General features: G+C 43.2%; 2 protein-coding genes across 10 annotated transcripts in view; one reads left to right on the top strand and one right to left on the bottom strand.

The window, feature by feature from the left end:
- mctp1a (multiple C2 domains, transmembrane 1a) overlaps positions 1-7,934 on the top strand; it is a 129,858-nt gene extending 121,924 nt beyond the window's left edge. For all 4 annotated transcript variants that reach the window (XM_079688414.1, XM_079688412.1, XM_079688411.1 and 1 more), the window contains one exon: positions 4,825-7,934. In XM_079688414.1, coding sequence (XP_079544540.1) covers positions 4,825-4,896 — 72 coding nt within the window. In that variant the 3' untranslated portion in view covers positions 4,897-7,934. The remainder of the gene's footprint in view (positions 1-4,824) is intronic.
- The window catches only part of slf1 (SMC5-SMC6 complex localization factor 1), a 32,346-nt gene continuing 11,919 nt past the window's right edge, over positions 7,037-27,463 (bottom strand). For 5 of the 6 annotated variants that reach the window (XM_079688417.1, XM_079688416.1, XM_079688419.1 and 2 more), the window contains exons 16-18: positions 23,588-23,680; positions 22,081-22,263; positions 7,037-9,259 (exon numbers count right to left, since the gene is read on the bottom strand). In XM_079688417.1, coding sequence (XP_079544543.1) covers positions 8,781-9,259; positions 22,081-22,263; positions 23,588-23,680 — 755 coding nt within the window. In that variant the 3' untranslated portion in view covers positions 7,037-8,780. Of the gene's footprint in view, positions 9,260-11,508; positions 12,974-22,080; positions 22,264-23,587; positions 23,681-27,463 lie in introns of those variants that run through there. The other variant, XM_079688420.1, reaches the window with a different exon arrangement.

The following is a 27,463-nucleotide window of genomic DNA, read 5'->3' as shown; positions in this document are numbered from 1 at the left end:
ACCCTGGATGACTAATGAAGTGCTATTTCAGGGCCCTTGTGTGACCTAACACACACACACATAAACACACACACACATGCTCTCTCAGCATTGGTGCATGTGTTTGTTTCAGCGCGGTGTTCCGCATCATTTAGAGGTGCTTCAGTGCAGCAAGAACTGATGAGGCTATAATGACTTTATATACAAAGGGCATCCACACTGGGCCACAGTCATAATGTATGTCGCTGTACGGCACGCCAGTAACTGTGGAACAGTCTTTGACCTCTCACAGTTTTCTCTTTTTAATCAAACAGGGTTCATAAAATAAACTTTGCATTTAGCAAACAGCCCTCTTTGGTTGTAGCATTAACGGAAGGAACTTTGGTCTTGCAAACAAGCTGTTTAAATCAACGACACTGGGCCCCTAACAGCACTGTCAAACACCCTTTAAAAACGAAATCCCCAGGGGTCCATGGAGGCAGCAACAGGCAGAGTTACCTTTTTTACCACCTGAACAGTTAACTTAAATGATTATGTCTCCCTGTGAGTAGCAATGTAAAAGGCTGGCATGGTATGTAATGTGTGTGTGAAGGAGTCACTGTCCCTCTCTGGGAAGCAGTTCCTTGTATGTGGGTTGGATTTTTTTTACCAGCGTAAGCTATCGTTATGGTCATTATCAGGGAATCCTTCATGTCCTTTTAAACGAGGCCAAACTGAGCACCTTTATAGTGCTAAGTATTCCCTACCTGGCGTTTGGAAGGTGTCAGTACACTAGTATGTTTTACGACACCATTAGCCATGTGAGCGAGGGAGTGCGTAAGTAGGGCCAAGGCAATTAGCATGCCAAGTGGCCCTTTATGATCGGTGTAAAGGAGCTGGATCAAACCCCCAGTACAAAAATAAGTATGAATTCCAATTTAGCGCCTAATGAGCAGTGGGGAGTCGGGTTAATATTTTTAGACAACATTTATGTTGGGGAAGAAACCTCACTGGACACACAGGGGCTAAAGGCATGACAGTTAAAAACGTTGCCAGATGTCATCACTTACATCTAGCAGTGGTCTCTCTCTCCACCGCTTGGTCCTTCCCTACTTTTGTGATACATTTAAGCATTTCACTGAAAGAGTCTTGTCACTTTTCAGTACAGTATGTGTCGTGCCAAAGCAGCTAATAGGCAAACTTTTGCTCATTGATTTATGTCTCCTTCACATGCCTTTTCTTTCCCAGCAAAAGACGTTGCTGAATCCACCGATCTGCAGATGTGTGAACTCTACACAATAGTGTTTCCCCGGCAACATTTAATAACCCTTATGCTCCATTAGGCGTCACATGAGATGAAACCCACTGAGGTTTGTGCTCTGTGGAAAGGGATACAAAACAGAATAACATTGTATCATTAAAAATACTGCTCCTTTGCTTTTTTTGACTTTATTTATTTACTCGCCTATTTGCTTTTTTCTCCCTCTCACTGTCACCCACCCACCTGTGTTTCGCCGTGTCTGTCTGCCCACACTGGCATCATCAAAACACAGTCAAAGGTTCAATGTGAGAAAGAATGAGAGACAGGGAGAGAGGAGCAGGTCCCGGGATGCTTTGTGGGTAACACCGTTAAACGAAGCACGGTACACGGCGCCCCTTCAGCAGAGCACACTTCAAAGCCTGTTTTGCACTTGTACTGTCAACATTTGGGAGAGGAGCGGAGAAGAGCGAGGGTGGAGCAGCCCTTTGAGCAGCGCTGGGTCTTTACCCACTGCCTCTCCTGTTGATGTTCCCTTTAAGCTCCCCACTCGCGCTACCAAATTGCTTATGTGCTCGCCGCATTACCACCATTTTTTACTTTCACCCAATTCCAGTTTCTTTTATTTTGCTAACGTCCCACTTTCTCCTCGCCTCCTCTGCCTTTTCTTCTCTTTTTGACTTTAACTAGCTCTTGTTGTCAGCATGGGTTTGGTGCCTGTGTGTGCTGCTGTGTGCTTGTGTGAGTTATTAGGTGAGGTGAGCGGGGGAGCCAAGGGTATAGCATCAGGCAGGCCTGTCACCTGTGAGGTGGAATCGAACCTGTGACGCATGAGCCCCATTTCTCTCAGCTGGCAGCTCTTCACAAGAGAAGACTCCTGTTTGATTGAGATATTGTTTTTTTCTTGCACCCTTTGTTTGTGTCGGTCCCCTTCGCTACACTTCATGAGAAACAAAACCCTACTTTTTTACTGACATGCAAACTTTTCTTTGTTTTTCTGCACTCACAAATAGTTTGGTTTGGACAGGAATGTCAACACACACAATTAAATTGCCGTGTTCCTTTTTGCTGCTGTAGGCGTTTGGCCGCGTAATGGGACAACCAACAGCCAGTGATCCCGCACAAAACCTGTCCTACTTTTGGATCCACAGAAGCTAGCTTAAAGTTTAAAGTACACGACGAGTGAGAATGAGTTGCATCTGGAAAACCTTTTCAATAAGGGGAATTGTTTTGTGAATATGCTAGCAATTATTTGATATTAAGGGACATTGTTGTATGGCGCTACATGCAGATGTTCGGTCGTGTGATTGAAATCATTCAACCGTTTTTTACTTGTTCATCCATTGAGGCACAACCGTCATTAATCCCAGTCAAAGTGGGCACTCTGCCAGGACTGTCATGGTCCCCTAACCAACTACCGCTGCACCCACACACAAACCCAAAACACACACAAATACACACACAGATGGGGCCATATAAACCCCTCTCTGTCCCCTGGGTTTTTGCTCCGTTGTCTGCTTTAGTTGGCAGGGCTATAAAAGGATCCACACCCACATGAGAACAGTATCTGTCATCACCCGAGTGTCCGCAGATCTCCCTTTCTCTCACCCAGTCTCTACTTCACCCTTTGTTTTTCCTCCTGTCTCTTTTGTTGGTTTGTCCCCGCCCTCTGCCCTTTCCTCCCTTCATCCTCCTATCTATTTTTGTCCCGTCTTTATCTCGCTTCCCATCATTCCTCTCAGGCCTTGTTTTCTCCACCTGGAATGTTTTCTCATATCTTGTCAGACTCTCTTCTCTCTCACTGTATCCAGCTAACCGGTTTGTATTTGTACAGCTGTTTAGAAGGATGTTAGTTTGCCTTGTGGACAGTGAGGAGTATCCAGATCTGTATCAGTGCAGTCTGGCTGCCTAGTGAGGCGTACAGAGCAACACATGCTGGCCTAACCGCTCTGTAAGCACCGTAACGAGACATCGGTGACCACCGCTGAGGAACTGAACAACCCCATTGTACTGTATGTGTGTGTGTGTGTTTGCAGTCAGTGGATGTCCATGAGATTTTAATGATACCGGAGTGGCAGGGTTTTGTGTGTGCATGATGTGGAAAGTGCCGATGTGTGTATGTTGGTGCATTCTCCTTGCTGGTATTCATATGTGTCTGCATGTGTCTTCACTGGTGAGCACAGCCTCTTTGCATCTCAGATTTGTAAACACTGAATCAGGCAGAGGATACTGGGAGGCGTCATTGAAGCGACAGTGGGAACCAGTAGAAGATGGATGATAAAGGCTCGTTCCCAGCCAGTGCTGAGACACGCTGCTGTTCCCGTCCACAGCAGACAGACCCACCACGAGACAGAACAGAGAAACCATACTGACGTCAGTTTGTTGACTGCCTGGAGAATCAGAGAGGGTGTCAGTCAGTCAGACAGGCAGAGTAGCCTACAGTACATCAGCCTAGGAAGGATCCCACAGACGACACTGGCTCTTTGGTGCTGTGACTGTTAAGTCTTGTTTTTTCTTTCTATTAGTATTCTGATTCAGTGGCTAGTGCTTGTCAGTGTCTTGAATTTGTCTAGGCTAGCGACTGTATTTGTGTGTGCATGCACAGACATCTGAAAGTGAGAGACTGCCAGAGTGACAGTCTCTGGTTGTTGACGCTCAGCCCCTGTGATGCTGTTGCGTCAGAGTGTCCATCACTTAGCAGCAGCTCACCATCTCTGCAATGCATCACATGAAGTGGGAATCGGACCCCTTTGGAAGAAATGGGTGACAGTCAGTGATAATACTGAACACATTTGAAAGGATTACAATTTGCCACTAAAATATCCTTTTTGTGAATGCAAAAGTAGTTATTATTTTTTTAATGTTTTGCTTAATTGATATCAGTCTCATATGTCTGTTCAAAATCAAGTTACAGCCAGGTGGCGTCTCTTAATTAAATTGCACATGAACTGAGAGTTTAAAATGGTGTTTCTGTTTAGCCATGCAGAATAAGGTATCAATAAACTATCAAGCTACATGTGACACACATGATTGCAAGGTGATACTAGCAGCCAACACAGACTTGTTAGAGTTTGTTTTTACCATCTTCTGTCTTCCTCCCATCTCTCTGCACTTCCTCTCAGAACCATCCTGCCATACTGAGATGACTGTGTTGTCTCTCCAAGCTTTCCCATGAGGCCTTGCCCTGTTCTCTGTTTGTTTGTGTGATCCCTTCCCTTAGGCCACTGTCCCACATCTGCGGAAGTACGTTTGTATTTGTGTGCGTCTGTGTATTTGGAGCTTTGAACAGTGTACATGGGATTGTGTGTGTGTGTGTGTGTGTGTGTGTGTGTGTGTGTGTGTGTGTGTGTGTGTGTGTGTGTGTGTGTGTGTGTGTGTGTGTGTGTGTGTGTGTGTGTGTGTGTGTGTGTGTGTGTGTGTGTGTGTGTGTGTGTGTGTGTGTGTGTGTGTGTGTGTGTGTTGTAATCATTGTGTAATCCCTTCCCTGAGGCCACTGTTCCACACAGCTGGACTCAGAGAGCCTCTGGAGGGTTTCTGTGCTATTCAAGCATCCTTTGCTCTTTCCACCTGACCGGGTGGTGTGTGTGTGTTTCTGTGTGTTTTAACAGGTGCAGTACAGAGAGCTGAAACTGGATCCCAATCCCAGTCCAAATAAAAAGAAGAAAAATAACCCCGGGTAGATGACTAAAATGACTCTGTCCACCCACCGACGCTTCTCTTCTCTTCTCCACTTTCTTCTCATGGTCTATAACTGGACACTGAGGAGCAGAGGAAGCCTGGACCACATCGGCTCAGCTATCTTTCCTTTTTTCCCTTTTCTATGTTTTTCTCTTATACCTTTTTTTCTGTCTCTAAATCCTCATGGCGTTCAGTACAGTATACTACAATACAGTACAGTTTCCTGAAGTGTAATATTTGTAGAAAAAAAGACAAGTAAAAAGAAATCTTATCACTTTTATGATTTTGATTGATTTTAAATGTGAGTTGGAAAGATGGATGGATTGACCTTTTTCTCAGCCGTGGGATCCAATCCCTTTTTCTTCTCTCCATCACTCTTGACAGCTCGGAGGACTCTGTCCATCTGCTTGCCACAAGTGACAAGTGTCACACAACGAGTTTAAGCATTTATACATATCGTCGCAAAAATACATTTTTACTGCATCCATGTTTATACAAGCCTTATACTAACTTCCTGCGATATACTTTTACGTTTCGTTTTTAGCTCATATTGTATTTACTAAATGATTTTGGTAATATTTTTTAATTGTTTTTGTACTGAAGTATCTTTGGTTTGCCTCTCTCCTGGATGCTGTAATGATATTATGTTCACTGGCAGTAATTTGGATTGTTTCCACTTAACTCAGCCGGCCAAGTTGATTAGCAATTATTGTAGTAGCCTCCAGATATGTCCCTTTACACAAACACAAACCTGGACCAACAGGCTGAAGGCTTGTGATGCTATCTGTCCGTGCTTTAAAACAAAGGCCAAATTTGCTCTTTTAAAGATATTAATCCCACACAAAAAAAGGAACCACAATGGTATTAGTTAAAGTACAGTGAGTCTGTTCTTCCTAAAATAGATTGTGATTACATAATCATCATTAGATAATACCCAAAGGAAACACTGTTAAGTACTGTATTACACAGTTGGTGAGTCATCCCAAACCTTTATCCCTGCCACCTATCCAGATAATATAGACTAGCCTTGTGTAACCCTTTAAAAACGTCAAAATCCCCTGCCAGTCCATCAGCGGGCCCACTGACTGGGCCTTCTGATGTCGTGGTGTTAATATAGATGTCACCCAGTCACTACAGAGTGTCGCCAGGCCTTTAGGCAGCCACAGCCCTAATCTGGTTTGAAAGGCTGCTCTCCTTTCCTCTCATCTCCCTGTGTGTCTTCCTCAGCGGCCACACAAGAAAGCCCTCACACACACACGCATATGTGCATGCAGACATCTTAAAAAAAACAAGAACAACAACAACATGAATACACTGCTTCTTTAAGAGATTCCGCGTACACAGACTGTACCTACTTGCTCACAGATGAAAGCATAAGATCCCATTTGAGCAGGCACATTCTCTCCCTCTTAGGCACACACACACACACACACTCACACAAACATGCTCTCTGTGATGCTGTGCCCCAGGCTGGCCGCCCTCTCCATCTGCCCCACCTCCTGTGCCCACAGCTCAACTTTGATCCGTCTTCCCAGAGACACAGCCTTGTGTATGTGAACTGTGCATGTAAGAGTGTTTGCGTACACACGTTTATGCAATCAAAGACACATTGCTTTTCTCTGCGCCGGTGTGTGTTTCAATTGTATCTCCCCTCCAGCTGTAGACTGATGCTTAGATTCAGTCGATGTGTGTCAGCATGTAGAACTGTGTGTGTGTGAGTGTGTGTGTGGTGCAGCGGAAGTGCCAGCTGTTATTTGGTGTGGAGTTTGCTGGTGTAGAGGGCCGTCAGCTAGATGAGCAGCAAGTCTCTGTGTGACAGGACGAGGCTCTGAGGGGACTTAGGCTGAGGTGTCCGGGATGTGTGTGTGTGTTTTATGCTATTCTAGATCCCTCTTCCCATCATGCTTCTCTCCGTTTGCTCTCTCTGCGGTTCCCTCATTCGTCAGAGAGCGGGGTTGCGACCCTGTCTGAAGGAACGGTCTCCTGGGCTTCTTGCTGAGCATCTGTTGAAAGATCACAGCTCAGGCTACATTTGAGGAGGTCTCCCCTCATCCTACTGATCCCTGCCTACATCTCCCCCCCACTTCTTCAACTTTTTGTTCCCTCTTCCCCTTTGTGTCTCTGTCTGTATTGCTCTAACCCCCCCCCCCCCACCCCACCCCACACCACAACTAGAGCTCCTCTCTGCCATTTTGTCATCCTCTCGCCCTGCCTGTCTGCTTGCCATCGGCTGTGCCCCACTCCCCTTGTACCCATCCATCTCCATACTTAAATATCAACAGGCTGGGATCTGTCACTCCAGAGGGCCATTGATTTTGTTTTGTTGTTTTGAGGAATCCACTTGAAAGACAATAACAGACTGTCCCCTAAGAGCAGCGTCTCAGACTGATTATAGCCTCCTCAACAAACACACTCTGTCTCGTGAAGGATGGCTTTTTAGAAGGCCTGGTGGGACTGTTTGAATACCTGATATGTACTGTATGTGTCTACTACTGTATGTAGTTATTTTTCAGCAAATTGTAGTGACTAGTGTGTGGTATTGCATCCAAATACCGTTTCCTTTTATTATTGGATTTTAGCTCTGTTTGCAAGCAAACCAAAGTGTTTTTATTTTATATGATGTAGAGAAAATATATAACAGAATGTATCAGACTGACAGCTGTAAAGGAAAAAAAAGCACTTTCATTTGCACCAAGTTAAAATGAGACTATTTATTTTTTAAATATTGTACAAAGCTAACTATTTAATTTATGTTTGTATTTTATACAGTATGCCTGTTGATGGTCTGGTGTTGTAAAGTAGGTGTATGCCTGCCTCATTTTATAAAATCTGTATTTTTCCGCCTGCAACGTTGCCTGCCTGTTCATCTTCATGTGCCCAGTTCTTACCAAGAACAGAAATAAGGAGCTGAAACATAGGTTGGTCAGGAGTGGGAAAAGAACATATGATCTATATTTCCTGTTTGAGAAATGAAATGCATCTGATGTATGTTGCTTATTTTGAAAAAGAACATGAGATTAAATATTTTGTATCATCTTCAGAGTGTCTGGATTATTGCAAAATGTGTTTTCTGCCTCAACAAGCTCGTTTCTCAGCCTACCCTGGTAGCAGCAAGGGAAATATACGTCCATTTATCTCAGTCTGAAATCTTAAATCCCCTCTCCTCACCTCTGTTGCTCCACCGCCCACTCGACCCACCCCAACAAGCAAGCCTAAGCCCCTTCTTCACTCATGTTCAGCTTCAGGAAGTGGCTCATTCCTCACTGCTGTCTGTGTGGCGGAGACACTGAGTGCACATCAGAGCCTCAGACTGGGACCACTTCTGCCAGAACTGGTTTCACTCTTTCATTACAGCCCCCACATGCAGCCACTCCATTTGTTAAAGCACCTTTAGCCCTACACTGCAGTAGCCATTTCCTCCCGGTGTATTGCTGTCTAAAACCTGACCACCCTGCTGATTTAATGCTATCAAGATGTTTGAGCAATTCTTTTATTTGTAATAAATATTAGTGCACATCAATCTGTGAAACAAATATACATATCAAAAACTTGAGGTAGTAACAATCTATACAAAAACGTAGCAATAAAAAAACATGCATCTAAGAAATACAAAACAGGTAATAAATGTATGGTCCATGAACTATTGCAGAAATGAACATACTGCTAAATTAAGAAAAGCATCCAACCATTTACTTTGAAAACAGGAGAAGGCCAAATTATTGTGGAGGAAATAATCCACATTTTAAGGCTTCTTTATATTATTCATCCTTATAAACTGTTGACTAAAACAGATACAGATATCCTTTTGTTAGCATGTCAACCACATTCATGTTTCAACCACATTCATGTTTCAAGCTTTTACAATATGTTGTGCATTGTTTCTGATTTACAGATCAGCGAGAAGCATTTCCCCCTGATACTTAAAATCCTCCAGTATCTCCATTAGGTATAGTGTATTCTCTTCTTTGCACTCTCTCACTGCCTGAGACACTTGCCCCAGGTAGCCCCCTCTGCCGAGCTCCAACAGGGTCTCTGCGTCCTCCACCAGCCTCATCACCCGCCGGTCTGTCCAGCCCGAAGTCACCTTTTGGGGGGAGTGTGTCTCCAGGGCCCTGACCAGCGTGAGGCTCAGACTGTCGCCATGGTGAGGCAGACCCTGCTCCCGCCGGTAGGTGAAGATGAGGTTGGCCAGCAGAGAGGATCCAGCCTCCAGGAGGGGCACGTTCAAGACTTCAGTGGAGAAGTTTCTCAGGGCTAAGTCTCCGACGTGCGCGCTGTGGAGAAGCTCCTCCCTCTGAGTAGTTTCAGAGGTCAGATCCAAAGCAGTGTGCCCATTTCCATCAGTCTGCTGCAGGAGGACCGAGCCTGGGGGGGGGGGGGGGGGAGAGGTTTACAGGATCAGATCAAACAGCCCTTAGTAAGTATAACTTCAGTCATTTATATACAAGTAACCTTCACAATTAAATGTAAAGCTCTTGAAAAGATCGCTGTGGATACAAATGCTTTTAAACTGAATGCTTGCCTGTAATACTTTTTTGATACATTTAACAGAGACAAACGTTTCACTCCATCAACACTTCAAACAATGACGTGTCTTTAAGAGGATCTGTCAATGTGTCTCTTATAGTAAGTACACTTCCCACAAGGACAAGAGTGCAGTCGAGTGTAGTCATTGTAGTGTAGTTTTCATAGGGTTTGATTCAAAGTGCATGCACGTGACAGGCTTCGCACACAGTGACCCAAAAACTTAATGCAAACACAAGTTGAACCCCCCCTTCCAGTATTCTCCCACCTTCACTAAAGCTCATCTTTCGCTTGCCTCTCAGACTGAAAGCAATGAAGATGTGCTCTTGTTTTAAGTGGCTTAACCTGAAATAAACTACTGCTAATGAACCTTTTCATGTGTTTTATTGTTCTGGGGAGCTTTAGCTTGATTCTGAATATCTGAATTGAACATTGCAGTTGCCCTGAGACTAGGAGGTTAATGAGTCTAATGTAAACAGCTGGCTGAGGCATCAGGGATAACATCATGACACGCCGACATGCTGCCAAGCTACTGTAGGCTGCAGCATCTTTATCAAAGAAGGCGGAAGAGACACTGCTCAGGTCAACCACAGGACGCTGCAACAGATATAAATAGTGTGCAGACACACACACACAAATGCATTTGTTTTAAGTACACACACATTCATGCAGAGAGGAGTTAAAGTGAAAAGGGAACAGCTGTTCTCCCAATAGGACCTCAGTCCCAGCCAGGGCTTTTAGCTCATTGCAGCACTAACTTCATCTGACACCTTGTCTTAACTGTGTGACTGGCGGGTCACTTTGTGTTTGTGTAAAAAGGCACAGTGTTGGTGACCCGACGGAGGCTTTAATTAAAAAAAAAAGCAACGGTATGATCATCAGAAACACCACAGGGAGCTACTTGCGGGGACAGACCTCCAATGTGACATCAGAAAGTTGCTCTGCTAGTTCTTTATAGGGAACTACAAATACTATGTTCACTTAGAATGAAGGCGAAAGGCAAATAATTATCATAAAATACAAATACCTTTACATCCAAAACCTCTCAGCCTGACTCTACCCTTTCATTGCTATATTAGTACTACGTTCAACCTGAAAGTCACTGTTGAATGTAACTACACCTTCTCCCCTCCAACAAAGCCAGGGGAAGTTATACCAGTGACATTTCATGTCTACTCTCTATACTCTCCTGCTTTTGTCTGCTCAGATTGAGCCATTTTCCAGTATCAGACAGACCAGTGCACACTTAGCCTACACGGAGCGGGTCGAGTCAAGTGCCAGCCCTTTGTTTGCGTTCAGATGGACCCATTTCTATGGCAAACTGCTCTTGATGACACTTGACTGTTCAACCTCGGCAACGCTGCTGCCACATGCGAGTGAACGGCTCTGTGGAGGTTCGACACACAGACGGCTGCTTGATGCCACTGCTGCCACTTGTTTGAGTTTGACAGCAATATGTTTTAAAAGGGACAATCACGTCTGTGTGTGATCCGTTGTGACACAAACTGCACCTACTAAGCCTCCGAAAAGCCATTTTTACAACAAGACAGCCTTGTTTTAAGTGACATTGTAAAAAAAAAAAAAAGTTCAAAATGGAACAATATGAATTCTGAAATTGCCCCCCCATCTCTCTGTCTGCCACTGGACTAACACTGTGTAGCAGTTATGAGATAATCGGTGAGAGCTCACGTAGCTGTTAGCGGGGAAGGTCAGCGCTCATCTACCTTTTAGTGCTTCAAGCCTGAGTGGCAAAAACTCAATCTGCATAAATTGTGGCATTAATCTACATAAACTTTTACATAAGCGGGGAAATTTCAAATGCAGGGGTCAGGCATCGGGGGCAGCAGTCAAGGACGTAAGAGCACAGATTTGATCAAAGTGGCCACGAGAGAAAGACAGAGGGGAGGGAGATGGAGCGACGTGGTGTGTGAGAGAGTGAGCTGTTCACAGCAGGTCATAATCACCAGGTTTCTATAACACACTGTCCTCGCTATTACACTCATGCAGTAAGAGTTTCTGTAATGTGTGCAGCCAGCGTGACACAAGCAGAAAAGCTTCAGGGCCACGGAAGTATGGAAAAAAGACTACCATAGTACCCCATGCAGGCACACAGCAACACGCAACATCATGTCTGCTGGAAAATGGATCCATCTTTGTCCCTTTCCAGATGAAAAAGATGGGGAAGGCTTTCAAAAGCAGAGGCTGCTTCTCTTTATAATATATCATGTGCTGGGATGTCCTTGGAAAGGTCCAGCTTTGGACTGAACTCAGCAAGGGGTCTTTAAGCTTCAAACTCAAGCACTGTGCGCTGTCTTCAACCAAATGTGGAGGAAAAGGTAAAACATGTGGGCAATTTTTACTTTTCCATCTCCTTTATACTGCTACACAGTGCTTTTACTCAGCTGGCACCTGCAGGAACATTTAAACTGATATAGCATATAGACAACACAGAAATGCACATGGCCACATTTGAAATGAAATACTGAAATATGTGCATGGGAACATACATGTCTAGTGTGTGCATGAACTACATTTACGTTCATCACTTTCGAAATGCATAAATTCTATGCATTGGTTATATAAGATGAAAGTCCCCTGATGGGAAATAGCTTGTTGCAGCATCAAAGATATGGAAGATGAACATTAATAGGGATCATTTAAGCATAAAGAAGCACTTACACCACCAGTTAGAATCCCAATTACAACTGTGAGATAAAACCTGTGCTCTTGTGAATCAGAAATTACTATAAAATGATCTGACACAAACAAATCTATCTAAAACGATATAACAGCAACGTATTTATGTCTCTTTAGTCCAATTCAACATACCACAGAGTTTCTATCACAGCTCTGTTTACTTACAAATCATCAAAACTCGAGATAGAAAATGCAAGATCGAGAAGAATGGTTTTCCAACGTTTCCCCGACGTCATCGTGTCAAACCTGGCTGACAGACAGGCTCCCACCAGAGACATGACACTGGTGTAGGAGGAGAGGGCCCCTGCAGCGCGGCCCCTGCTGCGCGGCCCCTGCAGCGCGGCCCTGGGCTCGGTGTGTAACGCTGACTGTACGTCTGTGTGTTTGATTCTGGATCCGTCTAAGCTAACTGTGTGTGTCAGTGTGTGCTGTATGCCATTTTGTCATTTGCATATCTACCTGCTTGAAATGTTGCCACTTATTTCAATTAGTATCAGCGTGCATGTGTTTTGCTTTTCCAAGATTTTACATTTATTTTCCTCCCTTTCTATACTTCTCAGCTCTGGACAAGAGGATCACCCTTTATCCATCCTAGGATATAAATCACGCTCTAATGCTCCAACACACAGCTCAACGACACTTAATACAGACGTCAACGCTCATAGCCAGTGCTAAATTACATATTTTCTAACAGTAGACATACAAATAGCATCACGCTGTGTTTATAATGTAATGCACACACACACTGTTATGAGGCTAGAGGCTTGGGAATGGTTTTGGTGCAGGGACAGCGACTGAAGTGAATCCAGGTATTGGCGCTGGGTGTCAGATATGCTGCAGTGGAGATAAATACAGCACCTGGGGGATTACATGAGAGCACAGGGTAATTACACCATCCTTTATATGTGTGTGTGCTTGTGTGTGTGTGTGTGTGTGTGTGTGTGAAAATGCCCTGCTAAGACCTCAGCTCTGAAGCTACAGCGGAGGGAGGAAATTCACATGCATAGCAAAAGCCACTGCCTGATGCACCAGCCAGATGCAGTCTGAGTGCCACACACACACACACACACACACACACACACACACACACACACACACACACACACACACACACACACACACACACACACACACACACACACACACACACACACACACACACACACACACACACACACACACACACACACACACACACACACACACACACACACACACACACACACACACACAGACAGAGCGCAAAGCCCTTTGGCCTTTAGAGGGCAGGCGAAGACAAGAAATATAAAAGCGAGAGTGGAGGAGGGTAAAAATTGGCGCAAAATGAGGGAGGGAGGGAGAGAGGGAAGGAAAGAAAGAAAGATGCAGTGCCCCCTCCCCCCCCCCCCCCAAGTCTCTCTCTGTCTCTGGTCTGATGCTGTGACTGAGGCAGACAAGCTGGGAAGCAGGCAGCTCCACAGCATGGTAAACATCCTCTCTCTTTCTCTTTCCCCCCCTCACTGCCTGGAAAAGGGAGGCAGGGTGAGTGTGTGAACTGCAGCCAGGGGCACGGAATCGCATAACCACAGGGAGCTGCTAGCTAGCGACTAGGAAACCATAGCAAAAACAACAAGGATAACCAAGTGAAGCACTAAAGCAGCCAGCGGAGCGGCATCAGATGCAGGAAAAAAAGAAAGACCAGCCAGACATGTGAATAACACGCTCACATCCCTCTAAGCTTTAGCAACAGTGTCTGAACGCTCCGTGATATTTTTTCTCCCCCTCTGTATAACAATGGGTATGTCATCAGCTATATTTCCTGTTTAAATTCAGATTAAATTCTCTTAGTCAGTGACAGGTGTTCTTCTCAGTCACAGGTGAGTGTCACATGAACAGGTTGTGTGTCTCTGAGCTCCTCACCCAAACACAGTGTGGTCAGGCACAGATCCCAGTCGGATCATAGCCTTTCTGAGGAGGTGGGGCAGATAAGGAAAGGATCAAAAATGTAAAAGCATGGGCACCAACTGCTAGCTTTGTGTAATCCCCTGCCACTCCAACACCTCCAATGAGAGGGGGTTATCAGATATACACTGATTTGCTGGATGCTCATCAGCTGTGGTTGATAAGCATATCAAATAATCAAAGTGGAAATAAACTAAATGAACTCTTATCTGCTCTCTTGAGTCAGAAAAGGCTAATGACTGCTACCAGCTTTCTAATATATGTCATGCACTGAGTCATTATGTGCAAGCAAATAAACATTTTCCGATGATTTAATTGGCCTGCACAAAACCCAATTTAGCTGTTTGTACTATTTGGAAGTTAATTTGATAGAAGTAGACTGAAATACTCTTTAAACACAGGAGGCAGATTTTGGAGTTCAGCATCTGCAATGATCCCATGGTTAAAATAATTCCATAAACATTCAACCCCTTCGTTTTTTCCCATGGCATTTACAAGTCCAATTAGCACCATGAGATGTTGGTATTTTCCTGCACTTAAAATGCTCTTTCATGCCAAGACTCAAAGACGAGCGAGTTGTTTGCAGATGATAAAGGAAACCTGAAGTGATCATTTAGTAGCAAAACTCAGAGTTTACAGCCATGCTAGCAGCTCTACCATACTGAACTTAGTTAAATGCTAACATCAGTATGCTAACATGCTGATGTTTAGGCAGAACTCATTCACCATGCTCACAATGTCAGTTTAGCATATCAGCATGCTAACAGCTGCTAATTATTAAGGTGAATAATATAGATAAAAAGTCAGGGGATCACTAAAGACATCATCAAGATTCATCCCCTGGTGGTTTCTATATAAAGAAAAATTAACATTCACATATCTTGTAATAAAATGTCCCTGTTATTTTGGATAATCCACTAAACAGTCAACATTCTTTCTAAGAACAACTATCCCTTAAGCCCCAAGCCTGTTTTTCAGGTTTCAGGCTCGAACATGACATTCCCAGAACAAATGACCATATCTTCCCTTCTAAAAGGGTTAAATTAATAATCTTTTTTCTCAAAGTAATGATAGACCTGTGAGTTGGATGTAGAAAAGTCAGAATCAATATAGATGTTTTTTATTTTAAAGAAAATTCAGATTGAACATGGTAAAAAACTGTAAATTATAGTGTCCGTCCAAAAAATATGTTGTATTTATAGTGAAAACTAACCTTGGATGATGGGTTAGTAGACTAAAAGCTTTAGGAATCCAAAGTACAACATATAATAAGTACCCTGTATTGAGATTGATGCAAAACAAGTGATATGTGACCTTTTTAGACAGATTTAGCAAAAAAAACCTCTTCTGATGCCATTTGGGTGGGAGCGTAGGAATGGCCTGCTCTGATATTTGAAAACTGAATTGCAGTTTTATTGCTTATAGATTATCAGAACATTTCAAAGGGGACACAGCCACATTGGATATTAACCTATGGATTAACTGGAACATCGTTGTTATCGTTTTAATGCCATTGAAGACCAGTTTTGACCAGACAAAACCAAGGTAAGCCATGTTAGCGTTGGAGGCTACCGAGCGCCACATGTTTTGATGTACGTTTTTGTTGATAACGTCGCAAGTTTGTATCTTTCAGTGTTGAGGTGGGCACCGTTAGATTCTGTGTCTTTACGATCATAAACGATGTGTTGGATGTGCAGCTAGGATAAGTAATAAGGGAGCTAGGAGTTATTTTCGGTGCAGTAATAGGTTAGCATATTTCGCTCTGGGCTAATTCAGAAGTTAGCATTGTGGTTTTTTTTAATTGTTTTTTTTTTTAAAAGATCAGTTAAATTAGTTTTTTCCCGTTATATGGATATAAAATATTCATAGTTTATTAAATATCAAGGTTCCTTAGACGTTGTTTCCTGCAAATTACGCGATTTCGGCCCCGGAACCGGGTCCGTGGGGCTTAAGAGGTTGGGTCTGTGGCTAAATAGTAATACCACAAGAAGTAATGAATGTTGTTTTTTTGTAAGTTTTCATTAAGTTCACTGGACGCAAAGAAGTGAAGTGCTACTTGTTATCACTCTCTTGTCCTTCTCTCTGCCCTTATCCAGCACACTTAGGGCAACAGCCCTTTAAAAACTGAGCTATGATTTCAAAACTGAGAAAGTGTTAATATAATAGGATAGGTAAACATGAAAACATTTTCAGTTGATGCCTTAAACAAGCTATTATTATTGTGAATGCTGTTTACAGCATTCCACTATAGTTCTTCAAATCTTTATTCTTCCCCTTATTTCAGCCAATACTTTGGCACTCCATAACTTCAGCTTATTTTCAGCTACAGAAACCATTCAAATATTAAACTATTCAGCCTGTTCAGGAATCGATGGGAAACCTTCAACTTTTTCAAAATATTTCATACTTTTTCAAATATTCAGCTTTTTAAACTCTTTTTTTAACATGGAAGTCAATGGGAAGAGCTTTCAAATCAGCCAATAGTTTAGCTCTCCATAACTTCAGCTTACTTTCAGCTACAGAAACCATTCAAATATTAAACTATTCAGCCTTTTCATTAATCAATAGGTAACTTTCAGTTTTTTCAAAATATTTCACACTTTTTGAAATATTCAGCATTTTAAACTCTGTTTTTAACATTGAAGTCAATGGGAAATGCCTTCAAATCCACTTTTCCTACACTTTGCGCCAAATGCTTCTCCTTCCACATAATTTCAGCCAGACACTTCATTCCAACTTTCAAATGATCACAATATCTTCAGCTATTGAATTCCTATTCAGATTTTTGATATCTTTTACACTTTTTGAGATATTGAATTTAGTTTCGAGCTTGGTAGAGAGGCCTTTTTCAGATTTTAACTTTAGAGTGGATGGAGCAGCTCGTTAACTCTAGAGTGCGTTGATCTCAAAACAAAGTGAAGCAGTGCTTGAAATTCTCCCCCAAAAATGAAGTTATTGCAATGCATTTGAGCTTTAACAATTCACACACACACACACACACACACACACACACACACACACACACACACACACACACACACACACACACACACACACACACACACACACACACACACACACACACACACACACACACACACACACACACACACACACACACACACACACACACACACACACACACACACACACACACACACACACACACACACACACACACACACACACACACACACACACACACACACACACACACACACGACATCATCAGAGCTGACACAATGGAAACCTTTGATCTCTGGGTTTCAATCATTACTACTTACATTGAATATATTTATTTAACTCCTTCAGCCTAATTGCAGCTGCAGGAACAATTCAAATATCAAACTATTCAGCCTTTTCAACACATGATAGGAAACTTTCAACTTTTTCAAAATATGTTATACTTTTTAAAATATTCAGCTTTTTCAAGTCTTTTTTTAACATGGAAGTTATTGCAATGCATTTGAGCTTTAATAATTCTCTCTCTCTCTCTCTCTCACACTCTCTCACTCTCTCTCTCACTCTCACTCTCTCTCACACACACACACGGTTCATCTGAAAAGGGGTCTATTCCTCCTCTTGGAGCATGATGAGGAGACTGGGGAGACTCTTGGAAAAAGCTCCAGACTTAATCTTGGCAACCACCCGTAACACATAAAGAAAGGTTGGGGGGTGGATAGCAGGAGAGAGAGAGTGAGACAGAGAAGCAGGAAGAGAGGAGAAAGAAGAATCTAGTCAAACATTCCCAGTAAGGAAAGCCCTTGAAATACAGCCTGTAGAAAGTTGCAGTTGAAATATCAACACGCCGATTGAAGCGAGGGCTCCAAGCTCAGCCTCTAATGGTACGAGAGCTCAGCTCCTCACAGGTGCCAGTTCAGGACCCACAGGGAAATAAGTGCTGAGCAGAATGAACTTTCTTTACCGTGTTGACAGTGAAGAGGCCCAATTGTGTCTAAAGCACTACCTGTGTGTGTGTGTGTGTGTGTGTGTGTGTGTGTGTGTGTGTGTGTGTGTGTGTGTGTGTGTGTGTGTGTGTGTGTGTGTGTGTGTGTGTGTGTGTGTGTGTGTGTGTGTGTGTGTGTGTGTGTGTGTGTGTGTGTGTGAGATCTATGAAAGAGATAGACAAACAGACAGAGACAAACCATGAATGACTACAGCAGTCCGAGGGGACCTTACGTTTCCTGTGCCACTGAGCAAATGACATCTTTCTGCTCCACAAACACTTGTTCACATTAAGATCTGCAGGGACTATGGGATGCTGCGTTTGTGTGTCTGTGTACCAGAAATGCTCAGAAATGCAGTCAGTCATGTAGCAACCTCTGTTGCATTTCTGAACTTGACTTGAGCCAAAGACATAGACAAAAGAGAAATAACAAAAACACTTTTACACATACCTGAACAATTCTTTCTGCTTCTATACTCCTTCCCCTCCAAGCATCTAAATGGGTCTATGTGTAAGTGTGTGTGTTTGTAAGTCGAGGTGGACTGGCTGTGCTTACTAACACGGCGGGCTGTATTGAGAGGACGCCATCAGCGATTACGGTCACAGGGCCGAGTGGTGACAGCTTAAAGGCTCTTTTCTTTATTCCTCCACCCCCTTCGCTTACTGACACGCCTACGCTGTGTGTGTGTGTGTGTGTGTGTGTGTGTGTGTGTGTTTGTGTGTGTGTGTCAGGTCTGACTCTACAGCGAAAGGCTCGGGGTCATTTTCCATTCCAATCAGGGGTACCGGCTGCCCAGGCCACCCTGCACATTTTGAACACTCCTACCAGCTGAGGAAGACACACACACACACACACACACACACACACACACACACACACACACACACACACACACACACACACACACACACACACACACACACACACACACACACACACACACACACACACACACACACACACACACACACACACACACACACACACACACACACACACACACACACACACCATTGCAAGCCAGCTTACTATTATTGCAGCATTTTAATACACAGAAATATGTGTGCATGCCGTGTATACACATACACCAAAATATATAGCCAAGGACACTTCCATACCGTGTAAAGACAAGCCACACACACACCTATACACATAGGGTCATGTGGGGCAGCCTTGGGCGATGGGAGGAGGAAGGGAGGAGAGCGGAGTCAGCCTTGCCCTCAGCCATGGCATCCTTTCCTTGCCAGCTCCCTAAGCCCTGAGGGACTGAGGTAGAGGGGGTAGGGGGTGGGATCCTTCCATTTCTCCCCCCCTACAATTCACCCCTTAAAATGCACTCACACATACACACATAGAGAGAGCCCAGGCCTCCAAGCAGACAGGCTTACAAAAGGGTGAGATCACTCCTAAATAAAAGCTTTGTTGGTGTGCCAGTGCCAGTGTTGCCCTCTCTGGCCTACCAGAACCTTGGCAGCTAGGTTCAGCCTTTCTGTTGGAAACAGCAGGGTGAATGCCTCAATGGAAAATATAGTTTCAGGAGATGTAGCAGGCATTCAGAAGAACAAAACACAGGGATATAATAAATAAAGAGGAAAACCAGGCTAGTGGGCCAGATGTATTTCTATTCTTCTATCATGGGACCTTGCAGCTAGTCTCCCTGGCCAAAATGTAAAAAGTAGTCTGATGTATGTTTGTAGGAAACGCTGCCATAAGCATAAAAGTCTGCACTAAAGTCCTCCTGCTGGAATGAACAACAACATAAAGATGCTAACGGAAACTAAGAAGGATGTAGCCCCAAAGCCAAGTCTTTCCACATTTAACAACCAGGACTTAAAGATAAAAAAAGAGAGAAAAATGCTAGACCTATTGATGGTGTCCATGGCAACCGGATGGCGATCACTGAAAAGAGACCGAGAGAGACAGAGTAGCCTGGAGTCAGGAGGACCACCTCCTCACTAGATCCCTGCTGTAGCCTTTAGACAACCCGCCATCAAGGTGAGAGGAAATAGCAAACAGTCAGGAGAGAGCGAGAAAAGGAGTAGGCCTATAATGTACCAGCCTGTAGGTGTTTCAAATTGGGAGTATTCTCATTCCTGTTGTTCTGCTCAGTCCCAGCCAAGAGACCTGGCCTAGACAGCAGGCCAGACGTCTGCTGCACACAAACACACACACACACACTCAGTCTTTTTCTTCTAATTTCCAGATACAGATAGCTGTTTCTTCCTCTGACCTCTTTTAATTTGCTCTCCCTCCTGTTACTGAGGAGAAAAAAAAAAGTGCGCTCTCTTGTTTCCTCCCCGGGACTAAACAATCCCAGTCTAATTTATTTTTTGAGGACAGAATATGTACATGTGTTAATGGGAAAGTCGAATCAAATTAACTATAATTAGTCAAACTGAGAGGTGAGCAGAGGCAGAGGTATATAACATGGGAGACTTGTTCAATGCTGGGAAACTGGCACCCCCCCCCTCCCCCACCCTCCTCAAAAACGCACACACATTTCCTCTGCCACCTGCTGCCGCAAACCCAGCGACGCCACCCTCTCCTCCACCCTCTCCTGAGCGCAGACACCCGTCACGCTCGCTTCAACCCTCCTGAGCTCAGACTGTATGTGGCACGCAAACATGCCGACACACAAACTAGTTGTGTTGTGACACATTTCAACAAAAAACCTGTGTGTGAATTTCGCAAGCGGTGGATCCTGACTCCTCTAATCTCGTCAAGAAGACATTAACAGACATCTCATGAGGTGATACAGTAATCTGTTTGGACAGACTCGCAGTGCAGGAATGCATGAGGATTATGAAGACAAGCAGTGGGGGCAGAGGGGGAGATGGTATAGATGATCTACAATTCATAAAGTGAAGAAGAAGACAGCCTCCGGGGTCCAGTACCAATTCAGTTTGTATTGGGCGCACTGTATGTGTGAAGTGCATAACTCTTTTGGTATTGTAAGTAGCAATAATATACCCTCAAATAACAAACCAAAATTGGTGTAAACTTTCAGTGGGTATTCCAGTGAGATCCTTTTAGTCTCAAGTATGGTTCAGACTTAAACAAAGCTGAATACTACAATTTACCATAATGCAAATGAGTATCGCCTTTAAAAGAAATACCCGTGTGGAGAATTTAACCAAAGTCTAACTCTCACAGGCTTTCTGCCAAAAAACTGCAGTCTCCATGCCCAAGCCAAATGAACCCTAATGACATCATCAGTGTTGTTTTTTTTAGACTTTGGAAAGCTCTATCCTGAACCAGAAAAGGGATAGTCAACTGTTTTTCAAAGGCTGAATAGTCATCTGTGTGATGAAGGAACTGAACTTTATGTGTAAAATCGGTGCCCCTTTAAAAGCCCCACTATCAACAGGTGCCTCGATCCACCGGGAGGCTAGTTAAGATAAAAGTGGCCCTGCTAAAGAGGTCAAAAGCAGTATTCAATCAGTCAGTAAGCTATACGGCATTTGTTGGCTCCATTAAATTGAAAGCCTGTCTTAGCTGCAGCAGTCATAAGTAACCCTAACCACCGCTGCAGTAAATCATTAGCTAAATGGCTAATTCCACAGATTAGCTTTCTTGGCAGCTGACCGCCTAGAAAAGTTAAAGGTGTTTTATTTTAGAATGATATGATTCCATCAATGTGACGGGGACCATTTGGTTTAATGAATCGTTTTGACGAAGATGGATTACTTAGAGACATATGAAAACATGTTAGTGTACCCCCATGTAGCAAACAGTTGGAGTAGCTTTAACCTTGCCGAGTAATGATATTCGAAAAAGCCCCGATACTAATACAAATCAGTGTTACTGTATCGACTTAAATGAAAGACTAACCTGAAATTAATAACATATATGGTAATTTTCTGATTGACCAAACCACATTTAATGACCGTTAAGTAGCCTAAACTGATAAATGTTCACTTAGATAAACAAAGGTGTTCATTTACTAATGAACCACTAAGCAACCACTTACAATATTTCCCGGTTATATAATAATATTTGACTATTATTTGCGTATTTTAAAGATAGTTCGCACTCTAAAGCACTGAGTTTCTGGGTGTATTAGTAAAGTTCACTCACCTGCATGCTCCAGTAGCATTTGTGCGATGTCCATGTGTCCATTTAGCACAGAGTCATGCAGAGGACTGATTCCGCCCACCTGGTTATCGAGTATTGGTGCAGGGCGGTGTTGTAGCAAAACCGCCACACACGCAGCGCTGCCATGGTTGCACGCTTCATGCAGAGGAGTCCAGCCTGCATGGTCTACATGGTGCACATAAAAAGCACACACAAAGAAAAACAAGCGCATAAACTTTATGTATTGTTGTTTATCTATTGAGGTAATACACTTAGATAGGCATTTCATATATCTATCACATCGAACACTTTGCTTTCAAACAGTGAAATAGATAAACTTCCAAAGTAGTTTTAGACCATTTGAAGGTTTGACTGGAGGGATGAAACATTGAAGATGACTTATTTTGGCATGAGCAGGCTAACCCACTCTGTTGCAAGAGGAAAGCGATTGATTAGCTAAGGGCGCAAATAACTCGGCTAGCAAATAAGATAGCGTACGTACGTAAGTTGAAAGAACTCTGTGCTGAATTAGGTAAAAATGAAAGGCACCTTGCAAAGTAATTGTGGCTAATAATGAGAGCATTTTAAGATTTGATGTGATTCTTTATATCAAAGAATTATTTATTTTTATTATTTATTATTATTATTATTATTATTATTATTTTGCCTTAAGAAATAAGACGACTAAACTAAGGCGCGTAAGACTGATAATGCTATTATGAATTACCTGTACTTCGGACACTTGTTTTTGGGGTTACAAACCATTTGCTAACCTCTACCAATGTGCGTCTTAAATAACATAATCATACAAAAATCTGCTTTTCCAAGAAATATAAGATAATTGAGTCCATATTTGACACTGTTCATAAACAATGTTAATGAATAGACAAGTTCTAAAGAATACAAAATATACCATTTGGAGAACGACACGACGGAGATCGGTTTTAACCGGTTGAACGACTCCAACCATAAATGTTTGCGTGAGTAAACTCGGGCCTGGTTAAGAAAGACAGCTGCAAGGTAGTGGCTGTAATTTGACCATTTAGTATATACATAGTTCTGCATAATCACATTTTGGACATCAACTCCTGCATTAGCCCCCAACAGAGACGCTAGTCAATTTATGCTGCTATTACAGGGCTATTACAAAATTGGAGAAACCTTTAAAACAGTGCAACATTTCCATAAAATGAGGGAAAGTCATTATATTTGACCTAAAGGGACAAAAGAAAGTCACTCTGAAATATCACAAGGCATTCAATTCACTTAGCAAAGTCACCGTAAAGCTATAAATCTGAGCCTCTAAACGCATCCAGCTTTTTCTAGACACACCCTTTAGATTTTAGGTAAAGGTTAACCTCAATGATGACGCACACGCACTCCTATTTCTTCTCACCAATTTTTTTCCCCCCCGATGTTAATCGCTTTTTCGAAACCCTAGAGCAAACAGTGGGAGTGCAGTCAGATGACGGTGAGACGGAGGCTACAGATAAAAGCCAGAAAGTCTTACCTTTAACGTTGATGTCTGTGCCAGGAAGCGCCAGGATCTGAAGCACTGTTTCCACTTGGTTCCTCTTGCAAGCTCTGTGGAGGAGGGTCTCTCCTTCGACCAGGACACACACAACGGACAAACACACCCAAAAGAGAGAAGAGAGAAATCCAAAATTAGGGTGTGCCCCGATGTCCTGCCCATTGTCCCCCTCCATATGGTGAGCAAACCAATAAAATACCACAGAAATGTCCCCAAACACCAAAAAAAAAAAACCTGACCTAAAAAAGTACGAACCGCCAATGAGGATGCGATTTAAGTAGAGTGATGAGAAAAGGGGGGAGATCTATCAAATGAATCAAATGAGATGAGACTAATTTGCCTCGCTCTTTTATAGACACAGACACTTACACCCTGAGCCGAACAAAGTTAAGATCGGGGCAGTCGGCGAATGAATGAATGTAAGGGAGAGAATGTAGTCTTGCTTCCTGTCCGCCCGTCCCTATATTGTTACTTGAGAGGAAGTTATGGTAGACAGCCCACGCACAAAGCCTCGGAAAAGGATTCTTCACAGATCCCAGTGTTCAAAAGCTCCGCTGGGCATTGCCAGTGTCACCACGTGATATTTAATCTAAACTACCAGTGAACAAGCGTGGCAAAACGCTTTTGAGGAAGTCCGTTAACATTATTAAAAACACACATTTATTCCCCCCTCTTCCCTTTTTTCTCATCATTACCCCGTCCCTCACTTTTTCCTGATACAATATTAAACCAGGAATATATTAGCGGGCCAGAGCCCCCTCTTTTCATGTATGGCTGAACTTCAGAGGGAAGTTAAAGGCCAAGCATGAGTGGCTCTGTGCTTGCCAGTATAATACAGCACTGCAAAGCCCATAATAAATGCTTTACTAGCTCTCCCCAGGATGCCACGCCTGTACAGGGGCTCCACTCCAGCGTGCAGAGAGCACAGACTGGGGCAGAAAGGAGGGGGGGAGGGAGGGGGGGGGGGGAAGAAGAAGCAGTGGAGGAGAGAATGAAAAGGCTTTCCTGCTAGCATATAGGGGAAATATTGGAAATCCTGGATACTATTCATCCTGAAGAATTCTTTTCTTTCACGAGGTGTCTTTGATGATGCAGAGGACGTGTTAAATGTCATCCACCGGTAGTATAGAGGTTGAATAGTAGAAAAAAAGACGGGGAAAGGGTCGGAATGTTTATTAACAAGAGAATCGTTTATATTCTCCAAGGAAATGTGATGCAAGTCAGAAAAACGACATACTGTGTATTATAATGTGTCTCCTCTAATCTTAGTTATAAATAATGCTTAATTGTATTTAACCTTATGTAGTTGACCTTTCAGCTTTAAGTAATAAGAATCTCTTAGTGGCAACAGGCTGTTAAAGGTTACAAAAGTGAAATGGAATAATGCTGCTCGGGTGCCAATGTCGACAAAAGAGACTTAAGCATAAAAAGCAATGCAATTGTATTCTAAAAAACAACCCCTGGGAGCAGTTTGGGGAAACAAACAGTCCGATGAAGCACATGGCAACCGATTTCAAGTCATTCGTCATTCTAAAAGTATGTGTACAAATCATATTAAATTACACATAAAAAAAAGACATGTGTTTGCCAACCTAACAGGAGAAAGCAGCCATTGGAGGTTGTACAGCATGACGGAAAAAACAATAATGAGGTCAATCAATGTAGCAAACCGATATTTCGTCATCTTAAAATCAGAAACACCCGAACAGAGGGTGAAGCCCGGTCCGGACTACAGTCACTAATGAGTAAGCTGTACTGTGCGGCACGTCAGTGTTCTACATGGGCTGCTCTGCTATTACCGGGCTCTAAAACGCTGTGATTAAACACCCATTCCACTACACCCCATGTGTACACATCCTCGCAAATGCCAGGGCCAATCCACGCACTGTTAAATCACTTTAATGGCTCCAATTTGGACACAACGCCTCTATTATAGGGGTAATTGCATGCTCAGCATTTACAAGCACGGAAAGGATAAATCCGCCTGTCTTTTTCTATAAATCCCCCGTTTCACACTTTAATAGAAAAGTGAAATGTATGTGTTGCTCTTTATATCCCTCAGTCTGCTTGCTACACTCCTGTAAAGTGTCGCTTGGCCCGCCGATCCCTGGACCAAAAAGCTGCTGGAAGCCTGTAACAATGCTATTTGCGATGAATGTGTTGGAAAGGTATTCAGTGCCAGTTATTGGATATATTTTAGACTATTTGAACACTACTGCCGTCGCTGGCTCGAAGAACACCACGTTAATTCCCCAGCATCAAGATTACTGAAGCCTTTACAGTGCCTCAAAATAATTTACTGGCATTAACGCAAGTGACTATCATTTTAGCATTCCACTGGTGAAGTAGGATACCTCCATTTAATCAGTGATAAACCACGTTGGGCAACAGCCTAGCCCCTCTGTGCCAACAGGAAGTAATAAGACACAGAGTGTCTGTTAAATAATAGCAAGCAAATTCACTGTTGCTTGGAATAAACAGTGAAAGTGAAGCCAAACAAAAGTATATAAATGTAATATGCAAGCCTGGCTCCAAAAAGTATTTTCCTCTCTCGTCTTTTTGTTACACCGTGGTACGAGCAGATTTATTACTGATGGCACGTAGAGGTGCAGTAGGAATGGTGGAATGAACAGGCACAGATCCTAATCAATGTTCACTACAAAATCACTGGGTAGAAAAATAGATCATAAAATAGATTGGGTAATTAAATGAACATCAGTGAGACAGTGTTTTAACTGCCCAATCTGCAGCACATAGACTGCTGAGGCAGTTTAGGCCTTAGTCTAATTCAACCACACTACAGATAGTGCTGCCGGCCAAAGTAGTGTGGTTGCAGTTTGCAAACAGTGTATGAGGACTATAAGCCATAAGCAGCCATAAGCCTTGAGCATGCTAAATATATTTTGAAGAAGGATTCATCTCTGATCATCTATTAAAGTTCTCTCTCATTTCTGGATACAGTTGCTTGGAATACCTTTAAATTCCCAATAACAAATCCTAGCTTTTGAACTTTGCTGTGATAATGTTGACTTTAATAGTTTCAGGATGACATGAAGCTTAAAGTAAACAGACTTTAAGTGATGTTACACACAGTAGATGTTACACACAGTAGATGTTACACACAGTAGTTTTAGTTTGACAATCTCCACACAGTGTATTCAGGCTGATTTAGATTGAAATCTCTGCCGAGTCTCCGGGAACAAATACTCATCTTAAAAACAGAGAAGTTCTTCCAAATCCCTCAACCCTTCTCAGCTTCTTTGACAAAGATACTGAGGTTCCAGGAGGCGAGGCAGATGCTCCAAAGCAAAGAAGTGCAGCATATAAGAAAGCAGACTCACATATGTGGGTGAAAAAAAGCCTGAGAGAGAAAGAGAGTAAGGGAGAAAGAGAGAATGGGAAGGGATGAGAGGGCGAGAGGGGAGGATGCTGTGCCGATGGTTCATCAAAAATTAATGCCGACCGCATCGGTATAGAGATCACGTAGTGGAAAAACAACACATGCCAACAGCCTTGAGACTTCTGCCTCACCCCCCCCCCCCCACACACACCCACTCCCTCCACCCCTCCTTTGCACCGGCACAGGGCCTTTCTGATCAGGTGCAGGGGGGAGATATGAGCTCTGACACCTTCAGGAGTTCACACAGAGTGCCATGCCTCTAATTGCAGGAAGTTCCACCAGTGCAGCCGCTGTATATCCGCAGCCCCGCCCTAATTGCTGCATTTAATATCCCTAAAATGGAGATCTGAGGCGCATTGTGCGTACTAATATGTGTTATTGTTTTGTGTGAGGAAGCCATTATTTCTGTCCATGCCATTTATTTATTTATCTATTACTTTTTTTTTTATAAAAGG

Source organism: Notothenia rossii (assembly GCF_949606895.1).
Source record: "Notothenia rossii genome assembly, chromosome: 6".
NCBI classification, from domain to species: domain Eukaryota; kingdom Metazoa; phylum Chordata; class Actinopteri; order Perciformes; family Nototheniidae; genus Notothenia; species Notothenia rossii.
Note: the sequence above shows the minus strand (reverse complement) of the source record. Positions and strands in the feature narration are given on the sequence as shown.